General features: G+C 38.0%; 1 protein-coding gene across 2 annotated transcripts; it reads right to left on the reverse strand.

Moving 5' to 3' along the window:
• Window positions 1–5,035: 5,035 nt before the first annotated feature.
• zbtb47b (zinc finger and BTB domain containing 47b) lies at window positions 5,036–20,527 on the reverse strand. Of its 2 annotated transcripts, none has more exons than XM_079487657.1 (7): window positions 20,248–20,527; window positions 17,414–17,494; window positions 8,928–10,237; window positions 8,384–8,531; window positions 6,475–6,590; window positions 6,242–6,386; window positions 5,036–5,457 (listed from the first exon to the last, which is right to left on the reverse strand). In XM_079487657.1, exons 3-7 carry the CDS (start codon window positions 10,158–10,160, stop codon window positions 5,063–5,065), a joined length of 2,037 nt encoding a protein of 678 aa, XP_079343783.1. In that variant the 5' UTR covers window positions 10,161–10,237; window positions 17,414–17,494; window positions 20,248–20,527; the 3' UTR covers window positions 5,036–5,062. The 2 variants fall into 2 exon arrangements, with proteins under 2 accessions (XP_079343783.1, XP_079343784.1); XM_079487658.1 differs by having other exon boundaries at window positions 8,928–10,240.
• Between the last annotated feature and the right edge of the window lie 57 nt (window positions 20,528–20,584).

The raw sequence follows: 20,584 nt of genomic DNA on the forward strand, positions 1-20,584 counted from the left end.
TATTCCCCAATAAGCAGCAAACCAGAAATAAAACACTCTTAAATAAAATGATAAACAATTAACTTTAAAAGGCTTACAACTTGTAATAGAAATAAGTTCTCTCATCTGTGAAATTAAAGCATTTAATGGTAATTTATATACTACAAGATCTCCAGAAAGGGAGGTCTATTTGCTGTCATCAGCTTTCAGTTAAGATATCATAAGTCTTCACATTAAAAGATGATGAAAAGAAAAAACACAACACATTCGGGCATAACAAAACGGCTTTGAATTCTTTAGCAGTATTTTCTCTTTTTACTAAGACCTTCTGTTATCCAAAACAAATGTATCACAACATTAATATCCACATAAAGTGCACACATAAAAATGTGGTAATTCACCTTTTGATAAGACCATGAAGCATCTGTGCATATTCTGCATAATAAAAAAACTTCTAGTGTTTTAAGATTTCCACATTTCTACCTTCAATAAAATATTCAAAATATTTAATATTCAAAATCCATAAGGGTCATGTATTAAAATACCAACAGAAAACAGATGCAACATAATTAAGTATCAACAAGATCATCAAAGACTAACATGTAAAAGACAACACTGTATTCAAATATAGAGGGCATAAGGTGCATCAGGCTTTAACCTAACGGTCAACATTAAAAACACTAATGTCAGTCAATCCGTGGCAAAAAATGAAATATTTCCATTTAGCGCAAACGGCTTACACAATCATCATCTGGCACAATATTATTGCAAGATATTAAAAACCTCATAAATCCACATTAAAACTTCTCTGGTATTAATCTCTGTAAATGTGCAAAGGTCAGCAAAGCATCATCATTATTTCACACTGTAATTTCAATCAACACATTCAGGACCATGGCAATGTTATTCCGTTGAACACTAAAGGGATGTTTATAGCGCCCCAACATTGACATTATCTGCTTCTGCCTACTCGACTGACTTACAGTTAGGTCCATATATATTTGGACACAGGCACAATTTTTATTTTTGTTACGTTTTTACCTAAACCTATTCAAGCTATAGTGATATAATGGATATGGGCTGAAAGTGCACACTCTCAGGTTTAATTTGAGCGTATATACATCCAAATTGGAAGAAGGGTTTAGGAATTACAGCTATTGAGAGTAGCTACCCCCTTTTTCAAGGGACCAAAAGTAATTGGACAATTGAATCAAAAGCTGTTTTATGGACAGCTGTGGGCTATTCCTTCGTTATTTCTTCATCAATTAAGCAGGTAAAAGGTATGAAGTTGATTCTAAGTGTGGTATTTGCTATTTGAATCTATTGCTGTGAACCTTCATCATGCGTTCAAAGGAGTTCAACATGCAGGTCAAACAGGCCATCATTAGGCTTAAAAAACAAATCCATCAGAGAGATAGCCGGAACATTAGGAGTGGCCAAATCAACTGTTTGGTACATTCTGAGAAAAAAAGAATGCACTGGTGAGCACAGCAACATAAAAAGGCTTGGACGTCCATGGAAGACAACAGTGGTTGATGATCGCAGGATTCTCTACTTGGTAAAGAAAAACCCATTCACAACTTCCAGCCAAGTGAAGTAGACCCTCCAGGAGGTAGGAGTGTCATTGTCAAAGTCTACAATCAAGAGAAGACTCCACCAAAGCAAATACAGAGGGTTCACCACAAGGCGCAAACCATTAATAAGCATCAAGAATAGAAAGGTCAGATTAGACTTTGCCAAAAAAAACCCTAAAAAAGCCTGACCAGTTCTGGAAAAGCATTCTTTGGACGGATGAAACTAAGATCAACCTGTACCAAAATGATGGGAAGAAAAAAGTATGGAGAAGGCTTGGGACAGCTCATGATCCAAAGCATACTACTTCATCTGTAAAACATGGTGGAGGCAGTGTGATGGCATGGGCATGCATGGCTTCCAGTGGCACTGGATCACTGGTGTTTATTGATGATGTGACAGAAGACAGAAGCAGCCGGATGGATTCTGAAGTGTATAGGAATATACTGTCTGCCCAGATTAAGCCGAATGCAGCAAAGTTGATTGGACGGCGCTTCACGGTACGGATGGACAATGATCCAAAACACACTGCAAAAGCAACCCAGGAGTTTTTTAAAGACAAGAAGTGAAATATTCTGCAATGGCCGAGTCAATCACCTGATCTCAACCCGATCGAGCATGCATTTCACTTGCTAAAGACAAAACTAAAGGCAGAAAGACCCACAAACAAACAACAATTGAAGACAGCTGCAGTTAAGGCCTGGCAAAGCATCACAAAGCAGGAAACCAAGTCTTTGGTGATGTCCATGGGCTCTAGAATTCAGGCAGTCATTGCCTGCAAAGGATTCTCAACAAAATATTGAAAATGTACATTTTATTTACAATTATATTAATTTGTCCAATTACATTTGAGCCCCTGAAAATGGGGGGACTGTGTATAAAAATGGCTGCAGTTCCTAAAATGTTTATTTGATATTTTTGTTCAACCCCTTGAATTAAAGCTGAAAGTGTGCACTTCAAATTCATCTTGATTGTATCATTTCAATTTTATTCTGGTGGCATACAGAGCTAGACGTATGAAAATTGTGCCTGTGTCCAAATATATATGGACCTAACTGTACACCATAAATCCACTTAACACGGCACCCAAATGTAAGACTTACGTACCATTTAAAACCGCTTGCTTTGCCTGGAAAAGATTTCTCAACCCAGGAACTCCGAAACATGACTGTTGAATGTGAACAACGCAAAGTATTTAAGATGAAAGTACAAAGCTTATTACTCATATTAAAGCATATTTCCATCTTTCCGAGATTTTCATAAGTGCTGACCTCTGCATCTCGTCATATTCATTTGACTTCATGTAGTATGTAAACAACAAAAACAAATAAAATGACAAACCCTACATACATTTATTTACAGATATAGATATTTAAATATTTCTATGTGTGTGTGTGTATATATACTTGCTACTTCATTTAACTGCTTCTAGATTTGTAAAGTGTGTTTATGTTTGCTTTGTCTATATAAATACTCTCTGATAGCAGGTAGAGAAATTAAATATATTTTCTATAATTCTGAAGATTTTATGTGGCCTCTCAATGTTATTCCTTCCTTCACTTATTTATAATTTCTCTAACATCTATGTAAAAACATATGTTACAAGTGAAATGAAAATCATCCCGAAATTCCTGGTCTAATGTCAGAATTATGCTAAATGTTTTTATGACAACAAAAAATATCAGCTTAACTTATTTGGCAATGTATGGTGTGACAAAGCATTTCAGACATTTAAAATATATGAACCAAAAACACTCATTGTTTCACCTCTGTGCAAACAAAACCCGCTCCTTTTCACAAAAAGTGGTTTAGTATTCAGATTTTTACCATTCCATGTACTGAGAGTAAAGTGCTCTGTAACTTTCAAAAGCCTGGAGAAAAATTGTGAAACATAAATCTTTGGATAAAGATAATAAAGTATGTAACATTTTCTCAAGAGCCTGTGCTACATAACCTTTGACACAAACCACTCTTCAACCTGCTGTGCCCTGCACAGACCAAAACAAGCCTCTGCAAATTTACAGAGGCCCTCATGAGGGCAATAACTTCAATAGAAATGCATCTATACTTAAAAATAAGGTGCTGGAGTGATTATATGGACCTTTATCACATTTCCTGTATCCGGTAAGCGAAGCAGTGTGTCTCTTTTTCCGCATAGCAACACAGTTAAAACCAATGGCTGAATACGCTGACTAGCGGTGTTACTGTAAAATAATGTGCGTAAGTACGTTTGTGTGCACTAGCATATGCCCCTGTAACGGAGGATGTTTATCTCTAACTTGTTGAAACGTTCCTGTATATATTTCCCATTCAAATGCACATTCTGAATAATAAATACATTTATTTTCTAACCTACTACAGTCCTGTGTTTTTTCTTGCTGGTCATTAGAAACTAACATGAATGATAAACACCATGGAAATGACACATGGTTTAATTATAGTGAAAGTGTAGTATATTTGTAATAATGCCATGGGTATTTTATAGAGCTTGGCCATTTTTCGTAAGAGCAGTATTGCTTATTCCAGTTCTTAAAAGTAGCTAAAATGCACGGTATGCATGATTGGCTTTGCTGGATTAAAACTTCAAAATCGGTTGAGTTTGCAAAGCTCTGTTCACAGTTATCATCAGAAAATATCTTCTCCTGGATTTAGAAATCATTTTGCGGACCCTCATTATAAGAGGCATTTTGTCAAATAGGCGATATTGTAATAAACGTAACCGGAAAAATGTATACACTGCTTCGACAAGCACTTCCGATAAAGGTCCATTCCGTCATAAAATAGCTAACAGGATTTGGTCACTGCCATCTGGATTTGGTTACGGCAGGGGGACACAATTACTTCATTTCTATTCTGAGTTTCTGACGTTCATCTCACACAGCGCCATCTGCTGTTAGAATTCAGTACACATCTGCAGCTCTTAAGGTCTTTGCACATACAGTACGAAATGTTCGTATGCGTTTTTTTTAATAAGGCGCTCGTTTTTACGGTGTCTCTGAATGTCAAAATGCCTCTCAAAATGCTTGCACCGGAAGCGAAAAACGCAGGAAATCAGACCCAGTGACGGACAGAAATATTTTGAGTTTTACACAACGTGAGGTCGAATTTATTTTTTAACGTGCGAAAATTTCTGACTCTATGTGCAATGGCCTTTATACAGTTTATGTTTTATAATAATGTGTTCTTTTGCTCAAATGTCTAATATCAACTCGACTGAACCGATAAAGAATGAAAGTCTGTAGCCAGAGGATGTAAAAAGGTAAATGCATATCCTGCAGCTCACACAACACACAACAAAAATGATGAGAAAATGGTTTTGTTCTATAATGCAAGCTTATTTTAACAGTATATAAAATATCTCTATGAGAATAATATATGTGAACAGTTATAAGGAATATTCAGTGTCGCACACTGTTGATAACAGTCTTCGCTTGACATGTCTACATAGCACAAAGCTCACGGGGAGTCAGTTCAGCTACTGTAAGCTTTGGGTTTCACACAGTAAACCAATTTAGTTGTTACTGGAATTAACCCTTTCAGTGGAAAACAGTGGCGGAGGAGGGACACTTACGATAGGATGTCCGAAGGAAAACGAGATAGACTTGACCTGGTGGTGACCGGACACTTCACTGGGAGGAGTCAAGTGCTGGCTTGGTATCTGATTGGCTGTGTCAAAATCATTCGATGTGGGGTCCAGGCCCAGAGAGATTGGGTCAGGTTCCATGGGGTTGTTGACCTGGAAGCACTTTTCCTTGTGGGCTTTGAGCATGTTTGAGAAACGGAAACGCTGGCCGCAGATATCGCAGGGGTAAGGCTTCTCACCCGTGTGAGTGCGCCGGTGTCGTTTCATGTTGGGCCGGCTCGTGAAGCTTTTTCCACAGACCTCACAGATATATGGTTTCTCTCCTACAGCACAAAAGAAAGATGGAACACATCAAATTTGCTGTATAAAACCTACTAAATATAAATATGAACAAAACATATATAAATATGGATAAATTGAAAAAACAAATAACTCACTTAAAAAAATATCAAAAATCATGTTCTTTATTATGTTATGATGTTTTTATTGTGTTAGTTAGCTGCTTTTTTTAGTTATCACTTAATCAAAACAACCCAACTGCAGTTTTTTAGATATTACTTGATATGCACAATAAAAAACTGATTTTTTTATGGATTGGTGTGTATTTACAAATTAACTCTTCATATGTATACAAATGTTTATATTTATGTTTAATCGGCAAAATTATTTTGCAAAAAAACAAGCTACAGCGTATAGGAGAATGTGGGTTTTTATAATAATAAATAATTCCATAAAAAACACTGACCAATTTTTTCCGGATCATGTTTTGGGGTAATTTTTTGTAGTCTTTTCTTAATAAACGTTTCACTTGGTTGGCCACTACTGTATAACATATAGTGTTTTGTATAAATTTTGTGTCTGGTTTTATTTTTTTCACCATAGTTTAGACCATCAAATTATAAATGCTCCCTTTGAAAAGTTTCATAAATGAATCTGCTAAATGAAGAAATGAAAAAATAAACAACTTCCCTCATCCTCTCATTGAATTATGGAAATCATAATTGTTTATCAAACATGAACGATATATGTTGCATATAGTACATACATACAGACCAAACTATATTAACTACGTTCACGACAGCTGTGGGTGAATGCTGGGGTTCATACCTGTGTGAGTCTTCATATGTTCATCAAAGTACTGCTTCATGTTGAAATCTTTCCCACACCACTGGCACATGAACTGCTTGTGTCCGATATGGATGCTCATGTGTGACCTCAGCTGGTATTTGTACTGGAACCTTTCACTGCAATTCTACAGAACACAATACATTCAAATGAGTTCTGTTCATCTCAAAGACCGCGTGTGCGTGAACCGAAAGGTGAGGATGTTATGAACTCACCTCACATTTGAAGGGTTTTTCTCCAGAATGTTGAAGTGAGTGCACTTTAAGAGACATGCTGCGCTTGAAGGACTTCCCACATGTCTCACAGGTGAAGGGCATGTCCTTGGTGTGAGCTGGGGATCCCAGATGCATTGAAACAACTTTATGTACTCTCTTAATGCATGTTATATCAAAGAAAACATTTAAGTTGGATATGAATCATTTAAACAAAGCGAACAGTGTTGAGCTTGAGTTGCATAAGGAGCAGAGGCTTCCCAAAAAACATTTCTGCATCAGACCTCATCAAACATTTTACAGCGTATTATCAGCGTACAAGAAGGACGCTATATTATAATAAATGCTTGCTTGTCTAGGTCAGATGAGTAAATGTCATATGCTGTCCTGAGGAGAATTTAAGTGAGTTTTGCTAAAAGGAAGCTCTTCTACATTAGACATTTCCTTTCTGCAGTCAGCAGTGTGTAAACAATAAACCCTCTGTGTTTGCCTCTGTCTGTTCTGGATGGCAAAGCAAGGTCTTAGTGGCTCCTTCCCACCTGCACAGCAGAAAGCTGCCTATTTCACCATTGTGTTTGAGCATGCTCTGGGAAGATCAGGCTTCAGGAGATGAAAGTACAGTACGGCAGAATGAGCGGGACCAGGGTGTGCTTTACCTCTGCCTGAAGGTTAAGCTATTTCCCCAACAAAAATCGGCTACTTCCATACTATATGGTAGGCGAAAATGAGTGCGAGTCATTAATACATTTACATTTAGGCATTTGGCAGACGCTTTTATCCAAAGCAACTTACATAGCATTATCCTATACATTTATACATAGGTATCTGCAATCCCCTGGGATTGAATACACAACCTTGTGTTGTTAACGCAATGATCTTACCACTGAGCTAGAGGAAAGCATTAATAGCATGTCCGAAAGTATGCAAAAAACAGTAGGCGAGAAATACCGGGATGGTCTACTACTGCCAAGATTTGTGAGTGTGGATCGGATGGACACTTATCTACACCATGATGCCACGGAAGCTGAGCCATGGTCATCAAATGAATGAAGTGGAAAACTTTAATGCGGACGTCCGTTTTTAATGTAAGCGGCAATAAATGAATTTCTCGTAACTAAATTATGTTTTTATCAACGCACACGTGTAGGTTGTTACTAATACGTCATAGGTCAAAGAGCATACAGGTCACATGACCATAAAACATGGCGGACGCAGTATGTCGGAAATATATTCATACTACCCATACTATACGGAACGTACTGTTTTAACGGCCGTTAGGTAGTTACTTATTAAACTTCAGTACGTACTATCACAGTATGCGATTTCGGACGCAGCACTTGTGTTTTGGACAGGCCGGCTTTATCTTGACTGACACCTAGCTGTGACAGGTGGAAATGTGCTTTGATGTTTAAATAGAGCTTTGTTCATTTGTGAACAATACGAGGAATGTGAAGAAACATTTTGGTTCTCTTTAAGGTCCAGTGAGTAATTTTTTGGAGGATCTATTAACGGAACTGTATACAATATACATAACTTTGTCTTCAGAGATGTATAAAGACCTAACATAATGAAGCGTTATGTTTTATTACCTTAGAATGAGCTATTTCTATCTACATATACCGTGGGTCTCCTGACATGTATTTCGCCATGTTGTTTCTACAGTAGCCCTAAACAGACAAAGTGGTGTGCTTCGTAAATATGTTATCTTTTTCGGCAAAGAAGCGAAAACATGATGACATCTTTGGCCTGTGAAAGCCGCCGTGATGCTTCGAAAGGTAGGGGTGAAGTGAGCCATTGGTTGTTCAAATTAAATGTCAATCTTGTCATAGACTTTAAATCCTCAAATCACTTATTAAGTGCACTAATGTGTGAACACAAACCATCAAACTGCAATTCTAGACCCTGTACTCACCAACCATGTGTTTCCGGACATGAGCCATAGTGTAGAACTTCTTCTCACAGATCTCACACGAGAACTTCTTCTCCGCATATCCATGGACAATCTTGTTGTGTTCATGTAAGGACCACAGCTTCTTAAAAGCTTTCCCACAGGTCACACACTATAAGAGATCAGAGGATCTGATTGAACTCCATTAGACATTCCCTTTGGGCTCCATGGAAAACAAAAATGTGATTTACAGAGTTCAACTACCAAGAACTGCTTGTAATCTAAAAGGATAAATATCCCAAAGGACAATTTTAACCGTTTTAACACTTTTCATGCATAGAGGTCATCATTACAGTGGACAGCCATCAAAAAACGATTTCTTATAAAATGGGTTTTGTTGGCATAGTTGCCCATCAACCATTATAAGGTGGACTAGTGCATCATCAAATACACTCAAAAAGTCACCTCTTCAGATGTCCAGTGGAAAATAAAAAGTGGAAAAATATGTCTGATGTTGTTATAATTCATGCATGAAAGGGTTCAAGTGCATGGAGACAGTTTTGTGTACCTGTATGCTTTTCTCACAGTTGGTCTGATGATGCAGTAGCAGTTCGCTCTCCAGTAGAAAGCGCTTTCCGCATTTGTTACAGATCTGCATGCGATTGTGAGTGACGTTCATGTGCTTCTCCAGATACCAGCGGTTGTTAAAAACACGAGGGCACTTCTTACAAGAAAAATGCTGCTTCTCCTCAAGCTTCACCTTCTGACCTATACTTTCCTGCTCTTTTCTTCTCCTCCCCTCCCCTCTTTCTGTTAGCACCTTGCCGATGAGTGTTTGCCTCATGGTGACTGTTGCTTTCATTCCTGTTTGTATTCTCGAGGCACGCTGAGGTCTTTCCATGCTGGCGTGCCCCACCTCTGGAAAATTGAGGTCGTTCTCTTCCTCATCTTCTTCATCGCTTTCTTCCTTTTCATGTTCGTACTCTCCTTCATCCTGGCTAGCATCTTCATCATCTTGTTCCTTACCCTCCTCCATACTAGGAGGATGAAGGGCTGAGATGCTTGAGGTGATACCCTTGCCATCAGATCCTTTAGACACATTTAGAGTCTGGTTGTTGAGATTGACCTCCACAATTATTTGCTCTCTATTAAAGGAGACAGAACCATCTTGGGGTCCCACTTCTTCAGCCCCTCCCTCCATTGTGCAAAAGCCCCGCCCTCCTCCACTAGCCACTCCCCCTCCACTGTCCTCTTTCTTGTAAAAGTGCTTGGCTTGTGGGATAGGTTGATGCATCTGGACACCAGGTAAATGTGTATGGGATACCGAGAGGTGCGTTGACCTACTGACTCCACTGTCTTCTCTTAGCAATGATAAAGTGCCATTTCCTTGCTGTGTGTATGTTGTCTCAATTTCTTTCATTTTAATCTCTGGGTATGTTTGATTGGATGAGGCATTGCCCCGGCCCTCAGTGTGAGCCATCTCTGAGCCGAACGATTGGCTAATGAGGAGCTTGTGGCAGAAACTAGCTGGATCACTCATCTGGAGCACGATGGGTGCTTGCCGGACCTGAAAGACCTCAAGCCTGGAGGTACAGATGTTGAAAGTTTTCTTAAGGCCCTGGCTTATCAACACATCAAAGGCCAGGTTTAAGTGATGTGATCGTCCGTCCTTGAAGACGAGGGCCTGGTAAACAGGCTTGTGGGAAGCCAGTAAACCCTTGGGGGTGATAAATATATAGAGGCACTCCAGCACAAGGTCCACGTCTGGATTGTAGAGATGATGTCCATTCAGTCTGTCCATTAAAGGGGTAAAGTGCAGTGCTGCATTCTCCACCAGAGAAACTTAGGAGGGGCTGTGGTTGTCTCCGCTATGAGCTGCTGCTGGCACAGAGAAAACACAATGGGAATGTCATCAGGTATACATCTTGAAAGTATTTAAAAACTATCCCACAGAATAAAACTTGAACAGAATATCAGGACAATTATTATAAAACAAAATGCTTGCAAGGAAGTTGAATTATGCTATAGTTTATAAGTTGATAGGCTTCTAAAGCATACATTTGTACTAGTAGGATAATAATATCACCCTTTAATACCGCCCATAATGAATAAATATAATAAAAAGCAGGTAACTCTAAAGTTCTCTATTTTAGCTACATCACCCCGCTCATAAAATTACACTGCCTGTAAAAACCCAAGAAATTATTTTATGATTTATTGTTTTTTACATAAAAGCATTCTAAATAATGTAATAAGTATTAAATGACTGGAAACCTTAAAGTCCCAGTTAAATGAAAATTACAATTCCTATTTTTTCATGAGTGTGGGTCATTCTCTTTTTTTAATTCTTATACCTTCATAATCATCTGTTAAAATAAAAAAATACACTAGTGACTATGTATCTCAAATGATGTAAGTTAGACGGCTTGGGCATAGCATCCGTTAACTCCTCCCCTTCTACTGTCAGTCTGCTGCAGTTCTATTTCAAAATGTGACGCCTGTTTATATATCCAATCAATTTGCAGTAAAAAAATGCAAGCCTTGGAAACACGCTAGAATACTAGTAAAATGATCGCAATTCATGTGGACTTAAATATCTGTAATAAAACCTTAATATCTTTAAATTGATATTTAGGAAGCTACTTCTGGTATTGACTTTTTTCTGCAAAATAATCAAATGTAGGATCCATAAAATCCCTCATTTTATTCAAAGTCATTCATTTCAGTATTTAGTTCATTTCAATATTTTAAATGAATATTTTAATTTCAAACAGAGGTATAAAGTTTTTAAGTATGTTTACTCTGGTACATTTTCCAAGTTCTTACTTTAAATGTTACTTTACTACATTATAAAGCATATATTATACTTCTTACTCCAACTAAATTTGATAAATACATGTCAATTTTTCAACTTTTTAAAAGCACGTAAAAAATATTTTTTGAAATTTATTGAAGTATGATATAGGCTATGCTTTATTATTTATGGAAGTAAACAATTTCCAAAGTAAAAACACTGGTAAACCCAGAAAAGATACTTGATCCTTTAGAGTAAAAATAATACTTTACATCTCTTATTTTGGACATACAATCATTTACAGCTAAAGAAACACTATTTTGATCTATTTTTTGACATTTTACTACTACTTTCAATTGCTCATAATCGTATTTTATTTAATTTTATAAAATTATGATAGGATTATGAGACTTGTATTAATGTCTGTATTATCTGTCGTAATGTAGCCTGTATTAATGTCAAAAGATATTTCTGACAGGGTCACAAATATCTAACATTAACATAACAATGTATCAAAATGAGCCGTCTTTACATTAAACACCATAATCTTAAACAATTTTGCCTTGAACATCATCGTCATCATCTAACAAAGTCCAATAGAGATTAAGACGCTAAAACTGCAGCTACGCCCTCCACTTCTGCTCTCAAGGTTAGTTTATTTTAGATCAGGAAGGACAAGGTTTCGATCCGGACATCATCTCTTAAAAACTCCAGAGGAAAAGGAAAAAGAGAGAGAGACATAGCATGTAGAGTAGAGATCGAGAAGCATCTCGAGCACATTGACTTTCAGAGTTTTGCACTAACCATTAGCCTCTTTCTCCCGCGTCCCGTGTCACAACAGTTATCATTATGCGTGAGACAAAACACCATCAAGAAAACAATAAATGTGAGAAGCAAAGGGAGAAAATATCACAACAATTCTTTACAGACGGTTTACTCTAACTTTTACTGTGACTAACATGTTGCAGAATTCAGAGGTCTTCCTTATTCTCTCAGTAACCAGAATGAGTTTATTTTCAGGACCTGCAGGGCATTACAAGTCAGATCGATCTAGTTAAATGTCACCCAAAATTATTATTCAGATACAGGGGTATGGTTGACAGCATGGAGTCTTATTTAAAATCAGATCACATCCAACAGACGTTCACCGCGGCCACATGTCAAAATCCTTTTTGGAAATCTGCAGGCTGCACCAGATACGTCTGCGTTTGGTCTATTGTGGAACGCCTTGATAATTTACGGCAAGCATATGCACTTAAGCCTAGAAAATATGATTTTTATCAGATAATGAGAGAGATATGATTGACTGAGATTCAACATAGTTCCATCATGTGCTATTCTTTCCATTCGAGCACTTTTATAGGTTTGGAGATTTTTGAGGATTTCAGTTCAGATTAAGTAAAATTCTAAACGCTAAACAGCAAACCCAGGAGTTCTATGAAGTGCATGTGCAGGTCTTTGGATAAAAAATATGAATTCTTTACCATCAAATAAACAATCTGCTCTTGTTTTTAAAAAGCTGAATCTGACTATACATTTAACTCATCTCACAACGCACAGTATTTCACCAGCTCGCTCATTGTCAACTCTTACGAATGACCTTGACCAAACCTGTAATAAACAAACCTGTCATTAGATACACAGCTTCTCATTATGGTTCATAAAGCTGAGCTCTGTACGACAGAAACTGCTTTTGCTGCTTTACTGCAATAAGAGGTGACTCGGGGCTGTTGGCCAGGCCGGCTGGTATGCACTTGGCCGAGGACGCCAACCACAGCGCCAGAACGGTGGGGAGAACAAGATCTACCCTGCGTTGACTTTCACTTCTGTGAAATCGTCTGCTGTCTTTACTGCACTATTTACCACACCTCCCAAATCAAATCTACCGTTTCAGCTGAAACGTCTCAAGAGAGACTTGTCCGTTTCTCATTTCAAAATGGTTATGAGCAGGAAATAATGCTAGAATTCCACCCGACAGATTCCCCAGTAGCCTTTCATGTCAAAACATTATGGAAATGATGAAAGTGGACCCTACAAAACACAGCACGAAGACACTTTATTGTAACTGACCCAATGCAGTTCACACAAAAATCTAGTCATTATTGACATGTCGCAGTATTTACTTTGTGTACACAGAAAAAATGATTCAGGTTACAACATGAGGGAAATGATGACATTAACAGTATGTTTAAGGGATGACTGAAAGTTTTCCTGTAACAATGCCGCCACTGTGAAGAACACTCATCAACCTCTCAACATCTTTCGATAAATTGCTCAATTTCATCAACACTACAGGACTCAATACCACAAAGTACACTGAAAGAACCACAGCAACAGACCACAGGAATTTGGTAAAACTGTGAGCGAAACAGAAAATAACGTCTGACTGAGGTTTTGACCAAAATAGTGTCAGTGTTGGTGAAATGACTCAAGCTAATCCGGCTAGCTGTGCACATTTCATGGGAGCTGCTTCACTCAATGTGTTGCATTTCTTTTTTTTGTTCCGAGAAGACCACCGAACCACATAACAACTTGATTTATATTTGTATTGTTATTTTTGGAAGATTTGTCATTTATGACTGCGTAGGAAAGTCAAAAAGAAAAAAGCTCAAACACATTGGTAAACTAATTCAACACACCTATAAATTATATAATGTTCAAATCTTTCTGTATCGATAATCATTGATAAACTTTAATAACCTTTATAAGACCAGTAGAATATACGGTTTGAATGTATTATTCCCATTTTAACTGTATAACTGTCAAATGTTTTGCTAATAAATAGACTTATTTCACAACAATTACATTACAATTTCAGTTAGGTCTATCTAACAGAACTGAAAGAAAATCTAAATACCCATTCAAAATAATACACTGCAGTGTTTAGTGTATGAATTAAACTTGTACTTACTCTTGAGTCAGATAAAGTAGTGTCACATCGAAGATGTATATCAATAAATATCAATATTGCTTTATTGTGATAATGATTACAATTTTGTGCATCCTGCACCAAATATCTGTTACCACAGACTCACAGAGCACAAATAAAGGGACAACATCACTGTCAGATTGAAAAATAGAAATCCTCGGGTCTAAAAGACATGAGTGACACCCTGAAGAACCCGTGCATGCACCGTGCCAGCCCGAATCCCACTCAGAATTGGCAGAGATACTAAAAGAATGAAAAATCTAAACTAATCCCAAAAGACATCGACTTAAAAGTCTGACACTCTGACTCAGCATTAAACAAGAGCAGACACTACAGAAAATAACAAATGAAAGTAACAGAGAGAGAGACTTGGACATGAAATGCTGAATCTCCAATATTTGAGTGAGGAGGAAACTTGGTTTACGTTCTCGTTGGGATGAGACTTCACAACTAAGGGGAAAAAGTCATCAGTCACTAACTTCTCAACTCAGTAGAGAATAACTGATTTCGTCTTTGTATCCTAGCAAGAGACTGCGGCTATGATATGTGTTATGATACTTCCTGAATCATGGCCTATTTGTTTTATTGAAATAGTTGACCAAACATTTTTCATTGACAAAATTCATGAAATTCTTCAAATGAGTTCTCTCTCTCTCTCTCTCTCTCTCTCTCTCTCTTTGGGCGTGACACACAGCTTGTTCTAATGGGATTGTCACGTTGTGCGAAATAGAAAAATTACTGTATAGCCTAATGGGTTCTAATGCGTTCTATTGTATTTGGCGCGTCGCATTGCACCGTGCTGCGTCTGGTGTAGACACGGTGTAAGCATATCCAGACCAAAATCTTGAGAAGGCACTGTAAACATTCTTCCAATCTGCTTCATTTTACATCAAAGAAAGAATATTAAACACAGGTTTTAATGGTCAATTGTATGAAAGTAAGCGGGATCTAGTGGTGAGGTTGTGAATTGAAACCTATGGCTCACCCCAACTCTCCCTTCTCCCTTTCGAAGCACTACTGTGGCTGATACATAACTAAGATGTCGTCAAGTTTTCACCTCTTCGCCGAAGGAGATAACGTATTTAAGAAATGTGCTCTGTAGAGCAGTTTGTCCGTTCCGAGCTACTGTAGAAACAACATGACGAATTCCACGTAAGGGGACCCGAGGAATATGTAGACATAGTGCTTCATTATGTAAGGTCTTTATACTCCCCTGAAGACATAGTTATTTATATTATATTGCATTTCTGAAAAATAGATCCTTCAAAAAATAACCAAATTGCACATTTAAACAACAATTTGAGCAAGAAAATAAGAATATAACATTAATTTATTATTTTCAGAATCAGCACATCACCAAAAACTTCTTGAGAGATTCGTCTCCACTACACACATACCAACAGGACTCTTTTAACTTTTGCCTAAATTTCTTGGGACTTTCGCTCACTTTGTATTCATGAAAAACTAGCATTATCAAGGAAATGTAATCAGGAAGCTAATAAAGAGACGAATCACAATCCTCATGCCCTCTGGATTCATCCACTTCCTGTGCTGCCAGCCTGAGAGGAAGTTTCAAATGCAGACACAAAGCTATCTGCCACTGTTTCCGCATCAGTCATAAACAGATGCCAAGCAATGACTTAGCATCTGGAGTCTCTCTGTCACAGACAATATGCACAGTTAGGAATGACCACTGACCAGCCTTTTCTCAACAACAATAAATTTTTCTCATATTTTTCAGTATTTTCATCTGATTTGTATACCGCATGCACCGCCTGTCCCCTGACATTAGCCTCCATCCAAGATGAGGAATCAGCCTTCAGAACACGGAGATAAGTGACATTGAAAAACAGATGCCCTGGGTGTCTGTGGGTATGTGTGTGGCCTGCCTGATGCCTCCACAAACCAGTCAGGATACACATGCAGTCCTGACCTTGAGCTAGACAGACACTTACAGCCATCGCAGCAGCACAACGATGACTTACGGCCTGTGTGTGTGTTTCAGTTATGGGTATGAGTGTGTGTGAAAACGAAAGAAAGATTTCTCTCCAACACAGAAACAAGCATTTTAGTTTTCTCACCCATTCAGATCAGGCAACATCTGATAAATGCTGCCACAAACCACAGTATAATTTCACTGAAAAAAGCCTCCTGAACAATTAACACCCCTCATTACACATGCCAGTTTCATTCAAAGAGCTGTTCGCTGCTGCGCAGATCAGATGTGTGACTAGCGCTGAGGGATGTGGTAAGTAATGTTTAAAACAGAAGCAAAGCAAAGACGCAGAGAAGGTGCAGTGCATTTCTATGAGAAATCTGTTCACATCTGTCACAGCTGGAGTTCCACTTCAATTGTTTGAAATGGTTTATTGTGTAGTGCTTTTAAATGTAACTAGCATAAAAAGAAGCTTTAGCGTTACTAGGTTGCCTTTTGGCATTTGGATATTTGTGGTGGGCAAGGGTAACTAAAGTCATTATTAGAAGAATAACATTAAACCTGGAATACAGATTTGCCCATTTATTCTTAAACACTTTTGGTAATACTTTGCAATAAGGTTGTATTTGTAAACATTAGTAAATGAATGTAACCAAACATATCTTGGCCACTATTGACTACCATAGTAGGAAAAATGACAATGGTAGTCAAAGTGCCTCAGAACTGTTTGCTATTTTTTCTACATTTTACTTCCAAATTTACAACGAAATGTTTCCTACTATGGCAGTCAATGTCGGCCAAGAACTGTTTGGATACAAGCACTCTTCCAAATATCCTTCTCTGTGTTCAACACAACAAAGAAACAACTTGAGGGTGACTAAATCATGTCAGAATTTTCATTTTCGGTCAAACTGTTCCTTGAATTTGATTTTATATTTTGAAAAGCTGCAATCTGAAACATTTGCTCTTTATCGGCCGTCTGTTTGAAACATAAAACTGCAGGATACATTAGCTTTACCGGGGTTGAAGTCAAATGATGTAAAAATGACATGGCCTGACATCTCATACTATAAATCATTATTATAAACTTGCAATTATAAATTGAGGTAAGAAGACCCTGATTTTTATGCACATGCTACAAAACTGCAAAAGGTTATACATAGTGAAAACCTTGTACAACTAAAGTAGATTTATTAAATATTTTCCCTTAGATAAGCAAATAGTGAATATAAGGGTGTTATCCATGCCTACATCCAATTACCAAGTTCAAGCAGAATAAGTGATAAGGGATGGAGCTCCCCGTCAGTTGTTTTTTTCAGGTTCAGCAGCTAATGAATGCCATAACAGATTAAAGGCCAACAAACACTGTCTGCAAAGACACCCAGCATCACTCACCTTCCAAAAGTTTCAGTAAAGCAGGAGACAGCTGGAGTATTCTGTGGTGTTTTGGTGCGTCCAGAAAACGCTACTCAGCAACTGCAAGATCAAATTTACAAAAATCGATCAATAAATAAAGAAATCAGAAAGCTACACGGAGTTCAACTAGGACTGTGTCATGTTAAATCAAAATCATTGATATGGCAACATTAAGGAATTAAGCATTCCTCATAACCTTTGCATACTGTTATCTTCATACAACATTTATTTCATTACGAGCCACGAGGGAACGTCTACGATTCATTGTTCCTTTTCTGTGCCGACAAAGGCAGATATATTTAGAAGACTTGCCATTTCTATCTATATGTTAATGCAACCGACGCAACCGAATTGTGGTTTGAAATATTATGTGCCAAGCGGGGCATGAAATTGAGCCAGACAAACAAACAAACAAAGGATTTTACCTCTTGTGCATCTGCCTCTAATAAAAACTGTGCTTGACAAGGTGGGAGAAATCAGATTTTCATAAAAGAGACCGTATATACACAGTCAAAACCATCAGCCACAAACACGCTATGTGACAGTGCTAAGGATACAAAGATGTATATTTGAAATTAACAGAAATGGCAAACAACAACACTAAATAGATGCTTCAGTTTACTTTGCACTCAGTTTGTTTGCATTTACCTTACACTCGGGTATTCTTTGGAGCATTTTTGTCTGAAACTGAACTTGACTCATGCAGGAATTGAACAATTAATACCGCGAACAACGATCTGTTAGGTTACCATGTCAGGAGTAGGACTGCCAGGAGGCTGAGCTGTGCAAGCAGGAGCTTTGTCCAAGAGAAGAGCCTGTGGAGTTGGCATGTCCCCGCCACATACAACACAAACTACCACAGATCTGCAACCTCTACTCGGGGGGGGGGGGGGGGGGGGCAACTCAACTCCATCTACAGATTGTGACCTAAGTATGCAGCAACGCAAGGAACAGAACCAGACAAACATCACTGACACAGAAGTACAAACAAAAAGAAAATTCCCGTGACTGTGTAGAAGGCCAAGGAAATAAATGTGTGGTGATTTCATCCTGCAGATCCAAAAGTGAAGGGAAAAATATGTTCTCCCATTTTAGTTAAACGTTCAACGGAAATGTCATGGGTTCAAAAAACTCCCACATAACGGCGGACTCCCACATGATTAATCACATGGAAAACAACACAGTATATATGAAAAGTTTGGTTCCAAAATGAGATCATTTGGTTACCTAAAATTATGTTTTTTTATTACGTTATCACGCTCAAATCAAAGCAAACCAACTACAGTCTGAATGCTATGAATTGGACTGCACAATAAAAAAAAGAAATCTCATTATGGGACCAGGTTGTCATATATATATTAAATATATGCATGCATATACATCGATAGAATATAATATTCTTTAATTCATCTATAGGGAATTTATAAACATTTGCATTTTGGGAGCCGTGCTAGACGCACTTGTCACATGGATTTAAGTGATCCCAACAGCAGAACACTGAGACACAACGAAGCCTCAAAGTCAAGGGTGGGCAGGAATGTCCTGAACGGTTACATAAAACCCCTCAGCATGATGCTTTTTTTACAGGCTGAAGCACTAAAAGCACTTGGATTTAGTTATTTCAGTACAGAGTAAAACATTCATATTGTCTTAAAAAAAGAGGCAAACTTAGGGATTTATTTAAATGACACGCTTTGATCCAACTTACAGTGCAGTCAATGTAAAGGTTATATTGTAAACGTATGTGTGCCTATGAAGTCAGACCCAATGTGCACAGGAAGTGCAAATATGGCTCGGTTTTTGTCATTTTGTCTGTAATGAAAAAAATATTAATATCAAATTTTAATCATATAGGTTAAGACCATACCTCATTTAACAGAATGAACTTAACACTATCGCAAGAGAAAAATCAGATGAACCAGTTTTCATGACTTTTTCACTTTGGAAATTTACATTATTTTTGATAAGCATATTTAGACAACTTTTGTGTCCATGGTTTTCCGTGGATTTTCTTATCTGCATTGAACCATGTTAAGAGACGAATGCGTTCACCGAGACATAATAAAGGTCTTTGAGTTCAAACTAGTTGCCAACAACAGGCAAGACGAACCCTGAACAATTTGAAATACTACCTGCGTCAACAACAAAAGTGAAAAAAGAAATAATGGAAAACGTGCTGGGTCATGTGAAAAAAGTCAAGTGAACTCGAGGTCAAACAGACAGGGCTATCAAGCAGTGACCTGACCCAAATATCAACCGGCTTCCAGATGTGAGCGGGCCACAGGATTACAGCGCGACTGTGCTTCAGTGCACATGCTTATTTTTAATGACGTATCCTAATATGACCTGTCTCAACCCTGACCGTCACCTCGCCCTCTAGCTATCGCTAAACATGAAAACAGCAGAGAGAAAGCTGGATTTAAAACTTTTTCTATGTCTGACAATATCATTTCTTAAATCGAAATGAAATATAACAGTGCGTTGGACTTTAAATTCGTGATGCACATCAATGTCCAAAAATGCACCAGTCGCGACCCGATCCTTGAAGTGAGGGAATTTAACTCTTGAAATGCAACAATGTAGCTATTGTGGTCACTGCATTCTTGTAAACCATCCAACGTCCGTCTCCGTCGGCGCTATCCGTACAAGTTGCAAACTTCGTTACGCGGTTTAACATTATTGCTATTTAACACATGCAGAAGTCAGACGCATCCCGGGACAAACTACTTTAAGTTTCCGTCGGCCTAGCTAAGTCGTTCAAAATAACAAGAGATAACATGTAGACATTAAAAATATGGACGTTGTCTACTTGCCATTTTGATCCGATATCGCGAGCAACGCAAGAGTGCGCGACTAAATCCATTATAGCCGGACTTCCGCTCGCCGTGTGGCTCCGTACGCTGGGTTTTCACATTTCTTCAGTTTTCCTTCCCCTCGGTGTTTTTTCGCCGTGCTAGCATTCGCACAGACAAAAATGCAGAGGCTGCTTTTGCAGTAGGAATTGGTGATTGGAGCACGAGGATCATATGGGCTTTTTGTCAGAAGTTTTAAAGGGCCATTGCACCGAATAACATTTATGCTCGCTCTCGGCTGTACTCTACATCTACAGCTAAACAATAATTGATATAGATGATGGGGAATATGACTCAC

The sequence above is a fragment of the Barbatula barbatula genome (genome assembly GCF_947034865.1).
Source record: "Barbatula barbatula genome assembly, chromosome: 23".
Taxonomy (NCBI): Eukaryota; Metazoa; Chordata; class Actinopteri; order Cypriniformes; family Nemacheilidae; genus Barbatula; species Barbatula barbatula.